This window comes from Pristis pectinata, chromosome 12 (assembly GCF_009764475.1).
Source record: "Pristis pectinata isolate sPriPec2 chromosome 12, sPriPec2.1.pri, whole genome shotgun sequence".
Classification (NCBI taxonomy): Eukaryota; Metazoa; Chordata; class Chondrichthyes; order Rhinopristiformes; family Pristidae; genus Pristis; species Pristis pectinata.
In genome coordinates, this window is record NC_067416.1 from 50,020,092 (window position 1) to 50,032,565 (window position 12,474).

At 52.1% G+C, this 12,474-nt stretch overlaps 1 protein-coding gene across 1 annotated transcript; it reads right to left on the minus strand.

The window, feature by feature from the left end:
• Positions 1–3,209: 3,209 nt before the first annotated feature.
• On the minus strand, positions 3,210–5,295 carry LOC127576595 (gastrula zinc finger protein XlCGF49.1-like). The gene is given in 2 exon segments (XM_052027170.1): positions 3,210–4,964; positions 5,248–5,295. A coding segment is annotated over 1 exon segment (696 nt). The 5' UTR covers positions 4,963–4,964; positions 5,248–5,295; the 3' UTR covers positions 3,210–4,266.
• Positions 5,296–12,474: the final 7,179 nt, after the last annotated feature.

Sequence of the window (12,474 nt, forward strand, 5' to 3'; positions counted from 1 at the left end):
AGTTGTTGTCGTGCTGCCCCCTGAGCGGCGGTTGTGATTTCTTGGCCCCAGTTGTTATTATGATCACCCCACAGCGCCAGTTGTTGTGATTTCCTCAGCGCCAGTTGTTGTTGTGATTTCCTCAGCGCCAGTTGTTGTTGTGATGTCCCCTCGGCGCCGGTTGTTGTTGTAATACCCAGCCCCCAACCCCCCCATTGGATGCTGGGGAAATAGTTGATGCCCATTGGCTCCGCTCCGGGCACCTCACTGACTGGTCCCTCCGCCCTCCGGCGCCGCTTTCGGGCGCCCCCTCCGCCAACAGCAGGAGACGGGCACTCCGAGCCTGCATTGCAGAGGCTCTGCGCCCACCCACTTTGCAGATGGAGGCGGGGGGGGGGGGGGGGCTTCTTCAGCCTGGAGGATTCTGGGTATCACAGCCGCCATTCTTCAGGGGGTCCCGGCTTGCCCACAGAGCGCGGTCTAGAACTTCCCGGTTCTGGGTTGAGGAGGAAGGCGCTGAGATCCCTTTTGCTGGGGATGAAACTACTGGTGAACACAACAGGTGCCTGGGAGACTGATTCACAAATCCAGCGAATTCAGCTGCAGGTATTGTGGAAAAGGTTGGAGCAAAGTGAAGTGAACATCGATCACAAACAACATGGAGGGAGGGAGCATTGTCCACGCGGTACAAAGGGGAGCATGCTACGACCAACTGTGGGGGTCTGTTCTGTGTTGTTTGTTAATCTTATCTTGTTTACAGGGTTTTAAAAGTCAACTTGCAAATGAGAAACTCAAAGCAAACCACAGGTCTGAATCTGACAGTCGCGCGATTCAGCAGGACAGAAATATCAGTGGGCTTTCGTTTCGTCTCCGAGAAAAGATTTCACACTTCAGTGACCAGCAAAGCACTGAACGGGTAACGACATCACACAAGACATTTACATGAACGTATCTTTAACGAGCAAGTACGTTGCTTCAAGTGACGCTCCTGCTCCTTCCCCCAGCCACCCTTCATATCACCATTTTTCCTTGTTCATTTCTCTCTCTCATCCCCTCTCTCACCCCAACCCTCTCTCAGCACCCACCTCACCCTCTCTCACCGCCCCTCTCTCTCACCGCCCCTCTCTCTCACCCCCTCTCTCTCTCAGCCCCCCTCTCTCTCACCCCCCCTCTCTCACCCCTCTCACTCTCTCACCCCCCTCCCTCTCACCCCCCTCTCTCTCACCCCCCAACCCTCTCTCAGCACCCCCCTCACCCCCCCCCCTCTCTCTCACCCCCCCCCTCTCTCTCACCCCCCTCTCTCTCACCCCCCTCTCTCTCTCACCCCCTCTCTCTCTCACCCCCTCTCTCACCCCCCTCACTCTCTCACCCCCCTCCCTCTCACCCCCCTCTCTCTCACCCCCCAACCCTCTCTCAGCACCCCCCTCACCCCCCTCCCTCTCTCTCACCCCCCCTACCCCCCTCCCTCTCTCTCACCCCCCCCCTCTCACTCACTCTCTCACCCCCCTCTCTCACCCCCCCTCTCTCACCCCCCCTCACCCCCCTCTCTCTCTCACCCCTCTCTCTCTCACCCCTCTCTCTCACCCTCCCCTCTCTCTCTCACCCTCCCCTCTCTCTCTCTCACCCTCCCCTCTCTCTCTCAACCCCCTCTCTCTCTCTCAACCCCCTCTCTCTCTCACCCCCACTCTCTCTCACCCCCCTCTCTCTCTCTCACCCCCCCTCCACAGATGCTGCCCGACCTGCTGAGTTCCCCCAGCTTTTTGTGTGTTGCTCCAGATTCCAGCATCTGCAGAATCTCTTGTTTCAACTCTGATTTTCTCTCTCTCTCTCTCTCTCTCTCTCACATACACACACTCTCTGTGAGTGCCCACGGCTCCGTGACGTGGCCTTCACTTGCCCATTACTCCATATTTATTACAGAGAGAGAGAGAGAGAGAGAGAGAGAGAGAGAGAGAAAGAAATATCTTCCTCTCCCCCCTTGGCATCAGTCTATCCGGAACCTTCCCACTTGTTAATATTCCATCTGTCCTGGCCAATGTTACCTTTTATTAGCATCACTAAAACAGATTGTCAGGATACACTCATGCTTCCCGTTGCGCCTGTAGTGCATAAATTGACTGCTGTGGTTTCCAAAGTCCTTCAAGGGCTCTAAAGCTCTGTGGGATGTCCCGAGAATGTGGAGAATGTGACTGTAAGTCTTCCTTTCTTTATTGGGAGGGAGACCGTGTAGCAGTGGCACAGTACTTCATCCCTTCTCCCGTCTCCCTCTGTTATGCTCACAGATATCTCTGTTGGTCACATGTACATTGAAACACACAGTGAAATGCACCTTTTTGTGTAGCGTGTTCTGGGGACAGCCTACAAGTGTCACTACACTTCCGGCGCCAACATAGCATGCCCACAACTTCCTAACCCGTACGTCTTTGGGATGTGGGAGGAAACCGGAGCACCCGGAGGAAACCCACGCAGACACCCGGGGAGAACGTACAAACTCCTTACGGACAGCGGCGGGAATTGAACCCGGGTCGCTGGAGCTGTAAAGTGTTCCGCTAACTGCTACACTACCGTGACAGGTTTTGCTTTCCACTGCTCAGCATAGAACAGTACAGGAAAATAAGAGCAAGAGGAGGCGACTCGCCTCCACAAATCTGACGTGCCGTTCAATGTGATCATGGCTGATCTGTCCCAGGCCTCACCTCCTCTTCTGCACCACTTCCGCATGGCCCTCAGTTCTGCCATCCTTCAAAACAAATATCAATTTCCTCCTTGAAATACCTCCAGTGATTCAGCCTCCACAAACCTCTGCGGCAGAGAATTCCAGAGATTCACCGCCGCGACCACCCCTTGTACCACCAATGGAAACACCTCGATCTATCCTGTCATGCCCTCTCAGGATCATGTATATTTCAATAAAATCACCCGCTCATTCTTCTAAACTCCAAAGAATACTTTTTTTTTAGTCACTTCGTGATAGGATCACCTTCTCATTCCAGGAATTAACCAATTGAACCCTTTCTGGGCTATCTTCAATGCAAGTATATTCTTTCTTAAATATATCTGTTGCCCCTCACACTCACTTCCCATAATTTACGGGCAAGCAGGGCCTGTTCTGAGGGACACCACCTGATGATAGCCTCCCTGTGTCTGGTGTCGACTGTTGCCTGTCCCTTGTACACCTTGCGACCTGCTCAAACACCCCAATGAATGCTGGTGCCTTCACCTGGTCTGATTCCCTCCCCGGTTCCTGCACACAGCCCATATCCCTTCTCCTGAGCTAATTCCGTCTCCTCTCATCCTTTCTCCACCCCCTGCCCTGTACTGATCACTCTCTGGTTTCTGACCCTGTTGCATTGAGCAAACACCTAACGGGACCTCAGACTTCACACCAATCAAAGCAGAGTTTCTTCTGTTTAATGCTCCTGTGATGAAGGAACCCCCAAGTGTGTGTTGTTACCCCAGCCTTCTATGGGTCACTTTATTCTGCCTTTCAATGTTGAACATGGGCTGGGAGAAAAGAGTTTGAAAACCTACCAGCTTCTCCTCTGGCGCCAAAGACCCAAGCAATGGGGAATGCTTGGGATCAGACACCTGTAAGCTGTCATCCTTTCCCATTGGATGCGTTAATTCCAGTGGGAGAATTCAGGAGAAACTTCTTGCCCTGGAGAGTGGCCACAATGTGGACCCAACTCCCTCAGAAAGTGGATGAGGTGAACAGCACGGATACCTGGAACTGGAAGCTCAAGAAACAGAAGAATATTCCCACAGGGTGAGCTGGGAGGAGGCTGGTGTGGGGCAGGAATGCCGGCAGGAGGGCAGGTCCCAGGTTATTCCCGGTGTGGCCCTAGCTGGGCTGAATGGCCTGTCTCTGCACCAAACATTCTCTGTTTTACGTGGATGGAATCTTGAGAGATGAGTGTTTCAATTGGAACTGCTTTATTTGACAAGGATCCAGAATATAAAACTCCAGCCCAGTTATAGGGGTCACTAACATCAGCAGAACAAACCCAACTATGCCCAATGTCAGTGTTCAGTGCTGGGTCTGACTTGAGGCAGAAATGACTGCAGGATTCAATGTCCCACTGGTATCTCAGTGGCTGTGGTGCTTAAATACTCCACATCTGTTAGCTTTAACTGTTGTCTCTAGTGTGAACTAGCTGGTGTCTCAGGAGACTGGATGATTGACCAAATCCGATACCCCACTTGAAGCAGGTGAATGGCCTCTCCCCAGTGTAAACCAGCTGCTGATAAGTCACCCAAGTAGACGAGCAAATGAATCCATTCTCACTGTCAGAGCAGGTGAACGGCCTTCTCCCGGTGTGAACTCACTGGTGGGTCGCCAGGTAAGATGACTGAGTGAATCCCTTTCCCGCACTCGGAGCAGGTGAATGGTCTCTACCTGGTGTGAACCCGCTGGTGTCTCAATAAGGCAGATGACTCGGCGAATCCCTTCCCACATTCAAAACAGGTGAACAGCCTTTCTCCTGTGTGCATTCGCTGATGTATCACCAGGCTGTATGACTGTGTGAATCCCTTCCCACAGTCAGGGCAGGTGAACGGCTTCTCTCCTGTGTGCACTCGCCGGTGGGTCACCAAACTGGAGGACTGAGTGAATCCCTTCCCGCACTCAGAGCAGGTAAAGGGCTTCTCGCCCGTGTGAACTCGCTGGTGGGTCACCAAACTGGACGACCGACTGAATCCCTTCCCGCACTCAGAGCAGGTGAACGGCCTCTCCCCGGTGTGAACCCGCTGGTGTCTCAGCAAGATGGAAGACTCGGTGAACCCTTTCCCACATTCAGAGCAGGTGAACGGCTTCTCTCCGGTGTGAACTCGCTGGTGTGTCACCAGGCTGGAGGATTGAGTGAACCTTTTCCCGCACTCGCAGCAGGTGTACGGTCTCTCCCCGGTGTGGACCCGCTGGTGTCTCATCAGGTCACTGGGTCGCTTAAAGATTTTCCCGCAGAAGGAACACTGAAGTAGGCTCATCACTGTGGAGACAGGAGGGTGTGAACAGCGGGGGTAAGTCAGTGAACTCCTTCCCACTCACACAGCGGCTGAAGGTCCCTCCCCGGCCCGCTGGAGGCTCCGGGAGCTCGGCGGCGAGTCGCAGCCGAGCGCAGGGCTGCGGATTCAATCGACCCCGAGGCTGGAACGGGGCCCGGAGCCGAGGAGCAGCCCCCGGCTGGGGGAGAATGGGGCCGAGCTCCAGAGACACCGCGGGCCGCCGCCCTGGGTCAGTCCCGGCCCGTCCCTCCGCCCGCGCACCCTCACCCGGGCGCCGCTGATCGCCCTGCCCTGCCCCGCACGGAGGGACTTGGAGCCAGGATGCACTGCGGGTCGCTGCCTGTGTTGGCGCGCTGGTGGGAGCTTGGCAGATAGAGCGGTTTCTGGTGCGCGAAGGATTACGGGTGATACGGTGTCCATTGATTTTACTGCTTAGCAGCGAGCCAGTTCTTGGCCCGAGTTTGAAAGCCCGGGCGGCATGATTGGGGCCGCTGGGCTGTTCGAACCTGCCTGATCTTCCGATATCCTGAATATATATAACACGATCTTCCGATATACTGGAAATTAGTGGCTGGATTTTGGGATTGAAAGAGGGAACGGTTAAACTCTCAGTTTAACAAAAAGCTCCCACGATTTCATGAACAATGTAGCTTAATTGTAAATGTTAATCGACGCGTTCAGGTTGAAACTGATAATTTTTTTTTGTTGGAATGGGGAATGTTTGAATCAGGAGCAGTGGCTTTGCTGCCTCACAGTTCCTGCGACCAGGGTTCAATCCTGACCTCTGGTGCTGTCTGTGGGGTTTGCATGTTCTTCCTGTGACCGCGTGGGTTTTCTCCTCTCAGACCCCAAGAACATGAATTAGTATGTTCGTTGGCCATAATATGTAGCTGAGCGGGTGGTGGAGCATGGGAAGAGGTGATGGGAATGTGCGGAGAATAATAATAGGCTTAATGTAGGATTGGTGTAATTGGGTGTTTAATGTCGGCACAGACCTGTTTCCATGCTTTACAATTCTTTGACTCTATAATCTGCTCTCTCCTGTCCTTCAGACTGTGGTTAATCCAGTGGGGAATTCATGAGAGACTTCTTCACCCTAGGAATGGGATAACGCAGTGGATGCCTCCACAGGGAGTCATTAGATGGACCGAATGGCTTTGTGCTACGTTTACTGGGTGTCCCAGTGAGCTTGAGCACTTAGGATACGGCGCGTGTTAATAAAGAACTGATTTATTTGGCATCGATCCCGAAACGACACCCCCGCCCAGTTACAGGGGTTATTGAGATCAGCACAAACAAACCCCAACTCTGCCCGATGACCAGAGGAATCATCGATTCAATCCTGGCTGTCATTAACAGCAGTAATAACGCCTGCAGTCACTTGCAAACCTGCTGGTGTTTCAGCGGCTGGGATGTGTAAATATTCCACACACAGCCTTCTCCCCGGTGTGAACTCGCTGGTGTCTCAGCAGGTTGGAAGAGTGAGTGAATCCCTTCCCACACTCAGAACAGGTGAACGGCCTCTCCCCAGTATGAACTCGGTTATGTTTCCACGGACTGGATGTCTGAGTGCATCCCTGTGGTTTGCTTTGAGTTTTCCATTTGCAAATTGACTTTTAAAACCCTGTAAACAAGATAAGATTAACAAATAACACAGAACAGACCCCCACAGTTGGTCGTAGCATGCTCCCCTTTGTACCGCGTGGACAATGCTCCCTCCCTCCATGTTGTTTGTGATCCATGTTCACTTCACTTTGCTCCAAACTTTTCCACAATACCTGCAGCTGAATTTGCTGGATTTGTGAATCAGTCTCCCAGGCACCTGTTGTGTTCACCAGTAGTTTCATCCCCAGCAAAAGGGATCTCAGCACCTTCCTCCTCAACCCAGAACCGGGAAGTTCTAGACCGCGCTCTGTGGGCAAGCCGGGACCCCCTGAAGAATGGCGGCTGTGATACCCAGAATCCTCCAGGCTGAAGAAGCCCCCCCCCCCCCGCCTCCATCTGCAAAGTGGGTGGGCGCAGAGCCTCTGCAATGCAGGCTCGGAGTGCCCGTCTCCTGCTGTTGGCGGAGGGGGCGCCCGAAAGCGGCGCCGGAGGGCGGAGGGACCAGTCAGTGAGGTGCCCGGAGCGGAGCCAATGGGCATCAACTATTTCCCCAGCATCCAATGGGGGGGTTGGGGGCTGGGTATTACAACAACAACCGGCGCCGAGGGGACATCACAACAACAACTGGCGCTGAGGAAATCACAACAACAACTGGCGCTGAGGAAATCACAACAACTGGCGCTGTGGGGTGATCATAATAACAACTGGGGCCAAGAAATCACAACCGCCGCTCAGGGGGCAACACAACAACAACTGGCGCCCAGGGGACAACACAACAACAACTGGCGCCCAGGGGACAACACAACCATGCAGACACACACACACGGGTGCACTCTGACCACAAGCCCCCACCTTCCACCCCCCCCCCAAACCCCAGCCACTCCCGGCCCCCCGCAATTTCACCCAGCTTCAATCCCTCGCCCGCAGCCAGCTCCTGTTCCCACAACCCCGCTCCCCGGTCCGCCTCTGCACCTCGCTCCCTTCCCTCCAGCCTCTCTCACCCGCTTCACCTTCCGCCCCTCCTCTTTCGGTTCCCCCGCACCGGGCCGGGAATGATCGAAAATGGCAAAAGAAAAAGTAATTAGACGTCAAATATACCACAGTCAATGCACCGTGAGCGATTCGTAACTTTTTTTTATTGGCCTCTGATGAACACTGCCTTCTCCATGGATGCTGTTAGTTTCCACCACGATCTTGCCTTTTCCTCATTTTCGTCCCCAGGGACACACATCCAGACGGACATCAAGCGCTTTGCAGGAAGGTCATCAACCTGGTGAAAGACGCCCTTTGGTCTGCCCGAAACCCGTTGGCCCTCCAGCACTGCGAGATGTCCGTGAGGTAACGCTGCCGACTGCCAGAGTCCAGGCTGCAGGAGGACCTGCTGAGGGACGCACTGAAGCTCGGTGCAACCAGTGCAAAGGCTGTGTGGGGAAGGACCACAGTCTCGTGTCCTTCCGCGACTGGACACGGAGGGGCTGAGTCGGGTGGGGAAACCCCTCAAACATTGAAATAGTGTATCACCCCAGGGGCCCGCAGGAGTAGCAATGGTGCTATGGTGTTTAAAAATAAGTTAACACTACTGAATGAATTGACCATGAATGTTTTGCACTCTTTATTCTTTTGTATATATGTTTATTACGAATAAAGTTTACTTTTGAAATCAAAACACCCAGCGCGTCCACACTTCACCCGCTCCGTGTGTGGGAAAGGGTTCACCCAGTTATCCCACTCGCTGAAACACCAATAAACCTGTCGCTCTAAAGCGAGCAATTAACAAATGTCAAAGGGTTAACTCCCGGCATTGAAATGGAAAATCCAAATCGATGTATCCAAACAAAAACACTGACGGCACCACAACTGTGCACTGACGGCACCACAACGATCCTGTTTATCGAGGACGCTTACGATAAGAGGGCAAACAAACTCCCACGAATGGTGACAGGGGACAAGGCCCTGAAAATTTCCCCTTTTTTAAAATTCCACCATCAATTCATTTCGTGATTTACCTTCACCCAATCCGGCAGTTAGTGCAGACACAAGAGACTGTAGATGCTGGAATCTGGAGCAAAAAAAAACACACACACACAAACTACTGGGGGAACTCAGCGGGCCAGGCAGCCCCTGTAGAGGGAAATGGACAGTCGATATTTCGGTCGAGACCCTTCTTCTGGACTGATGCTGTCTGACCAGCTGAGTTCCTTCAGTAGTCTGGTTTTTGGTCCAGCAATTAGTGCTGCCACTGTACAGCAGCAGAGACCCGGTGTTGATCCTGCCCACAGGTGGTTCGGTGCTTTCGGTGTTGAGTCTGCATGCCCTTCCTGCGATCTATGGTGTTCCAGTTTCCTCACGCGTGTTAAGGACGTGCTGGGCAGGAGGTTAATTAAGCACTGTCAATTACTCCTCGTGAAGACGGGTAGCAGGAACATTGGGGGAAGGGGTGGTGGTGGTTGGCGTTGATGGGGATGCAAGAGGGAAAATGGGATTAATGTAGATGGATGCTTGATGGACAGAACGAGCAAGATGGGCTGAAGGGCCTCGTTCTGTGCTTGGCGGTCCTATCATTCTCTGACAGCTTCTCGTAACCCGTTAGGTTCATAAGGAAAGGGGGAGCAGTCGTTCATAAATCCACATGGACAGGAACTGAGTTAGCTTCATCAAACCTTCCAATTGATTAAAGTGGGAGCACAGAGTTTTCAAAAGCTGCATAAAGTAATAGAAATCGTTCGAAAATTGTATTACGTACAAACATTGATGTTATATATTAATCTGTATTAATTTGAAAACTAATAAAAAGATTGAAAAAGAAAAGAAATCGTTCGAAAAATTGCATTGAAAAGTGCAGACGCAGACTGCAGATGTGACAGCTTGACTGAGGTTTCAAGACTGATCTTTTTCTTTAGAAAAACAAACTCTTGTGATAATTTAACCGGCTACACAAGAACTGGTGTGCAAATAAAATCCACAAGCTGGGTACCTGAATGAAAGACACTCGCTCACACTTCTGTATTTTGTTGCAATTTAGAAATATCGATCCTTGTAACGAGTTCTGACATCTGAGATTAAGAATTTTTGGTCATTCCTCGGTCACAAGTTCCCAGAAATATTCACACAGTTTAAATCAGAAGCAAAATCATGACTCGAGTCTTTGTCCGTTGAGCCTTAACGATCAGAAATAATCTTTTCAACAAGAAACATTGATCTCACATCTTCACACAGGGACCTGATAGTTAAAATCTCTTCTATACGAACTTAGGCTATTCACTCACCCAGCATCTGAGCAGCCAGTCACACTGAGGGATCCCAGAGCAGCAAGACGGACATTGTTTTACTTATCATAGAACTATAAAGATATACAGCATTGAAACAGGCCGTTCGGCCCACCTAGTCCATGCCGGCCATCGACCATTTACACACTAACCCTGTATGTCAATGGTTGGATGCAGACTAAGGTTATCAAGGTAGCAATTACTGTAAAACACAACAGTTGGAGACAAGGAAGAAACAAACCAAAGCCGAGAAGCACAGCGACATCTGCGGAGAGAGAAGCAAAGGAGTGCGCCAACTTCTTAAACATTGTACAGGATGCGAAACTAAGACTGAGATGTCCATGGTTGACACTGAGCCTGAAATGCCAAACTTCTGGTTTTTAAATGTCTTCAATGGTTCCTGGAATAGGTAGACTGGAGCAGGTTTGACACAGCAGCTAGAAACAACTGTCCATAACGCAAGCATCATTAATCCACGGTTCTGGCTGTGGGAGATTCTTTAAAATGTAAATGTGAAATTGACTCATTAACCTACATGGTTGATAGAATCACAAGAAGTATTCAATTTAAAATCAAACAATTGCAGGTGCCGAAAATCTGAAATGCAGGCAGTCAATGCTGGAAATACTCAGCGGGTCAGGCCGCACCTGTGGAGAAAGGAACAGAGTGAAGCTTTCAGGTTTTTGAACTTTCATCAGATGTTTAATTCATTGAAAACTTAACTAAGTCCCCTCTTTTCAGGCTTCGTCCCAATTCAACCCTTTACCTCGTTTTAGTTATCGCCGGTTTAGCTCAGACGGGGTAACCACCGGCCCCAACTCCGCCACTTAGTGCCGTGGACTCAATGGCCGCCGTTCTACCCACAATCCCCAGCGCTCCAGAGAGCGGTCTACTATCAGCCTCCCCTCCAGCCCCTGGGGAGATGTCCCAGACCTGGTTGTTGGCAAGTGCCGGGACCTCGGGTGCTGAGCGCCAACTAAGGACCTCGTCTGTCCCAGTGGAGTGGCCCGCGGTATTTCTGGAGCCCGCACCGATTCTTTCCCCCAACCAGTGGCCAACTTCAGCCCAACACCCACCTCCAGGTTTGCACGTCGAAGGTCCGAACTCCGCATGTTTGGTCTGTCCCTGAGGTCCGCGCCTGCGTCCTCCAATCGACCGAGGAGCCGAAAGAACATAGAAAAGCAGAGCACCGGAACAGGCCCTTCGGCCCACAAGGTCTGTGGTGTCCATAATGCCAAATTGAACTAATCCCATCCACCTGCATGTGATCCATATTCATGCACTCCTCCCTGCATGTTCATGTGTCTAAAAGCCTCTTAAATATTTCCATCCCACCTGCCACAACCCCACTCAAAAAAGACCTGCCCCGCACATCTCTTTCTGCATCAGCGTAAAGCTATGCCCTCTAGTATTTGATATTTCTATCCTGGGAAAAGGCAGACCGTATGGGTAGCACCCTTTGAAAAGGTTAAGCTTTCAAATCTTTTAATCAATACATGTTCTAGCTTTGCCTTTGCGGAGCGCCGCGCCTTCAGATCTTATGGGATCGTGCTGTGCAACCCATATTGTGGGATCTTGTTATGCGACCCACTATTTGGTCCCGTGACATTTCCCTCCCTGGATGCTGCCTGACCCGCTGAGACCCTCCGGCGTTTCGTGTGATGCTCCAGATTTCCAGCACCTGCAGTCTCCTCTGTCTCCACTGAGTCACAATATGCCAGGTGTCTCCACGGGTCCCCCAGCGAGAACACACGGGCTCCCGTTTAAAGTCTCTCCTGGACAACGCAGGGGTCGCTGTCTCAAAGCAAAGGATTGACCATTCAGGACAGAGTCGAGAAGTAGGCTCTTCTCCGCAGAAAGGAGCGAGTCTCTGGAATTGTCTGCCGGAGAGGTGTGTGGAGGCTCAGCTCGGTCGCTGGGTGGGCGATGAATAGATTCCTGGAACATCAGGGGAGTCAAGTGACGTGGGTGAAAGTGACGCCGAGGTAAATGCTCAACCATCTTATGGGATAGGAAGCAGCGGCGAGGGGCCGAACGGCCGATTCCTGCTTCCGTTTCTTTGATCTCCGGTCAGCCGATGAGGTCGCTGCCGCCAGAGGGGAAAGAGCGGGTGTTTCAGCAGGAGTGTAACGCCAGCGACCCGGGTTCAACTCCGGCCGCTGTCTGTAAGGAGTTTGTATGTTCTCCCCGTGTCTGCGTGGGTTTCCTCCGGGTGCTCCGGTTTCCTCCCACATTCCAAGGGCGTACGGGTTGGGAAGTTGTGGGCGTGCAATGTTGGTGCCGGAAGCGTGGCGACACTTGCGGGCTGCCCCCAGAACACTCAACGCAAAAGATGCATTTCACTGTGTGTTTCGATGTACATGTGACTAATAAAGAAATGGTATCTTATCTTAAATCCTGTTTCAAGTGTGGTGGCTGTTCAGAGGGTCAGTCAGCCGTGAGAGGCAGCTGGAGACTGGGGAGGGAGGGGAGGAACAGCACGGTGAAGACCGCACACAGGGTGTGAATTCTCGGTGGAATGGCACAGAAAGGCAGCTGGTTTACCTGTTGCCTCATAGCACTGGCGACTCGGGTTCAAATCTGACCTCGGGCGCTGTCTGTATGGAGTTTGCTCATTCTCCCT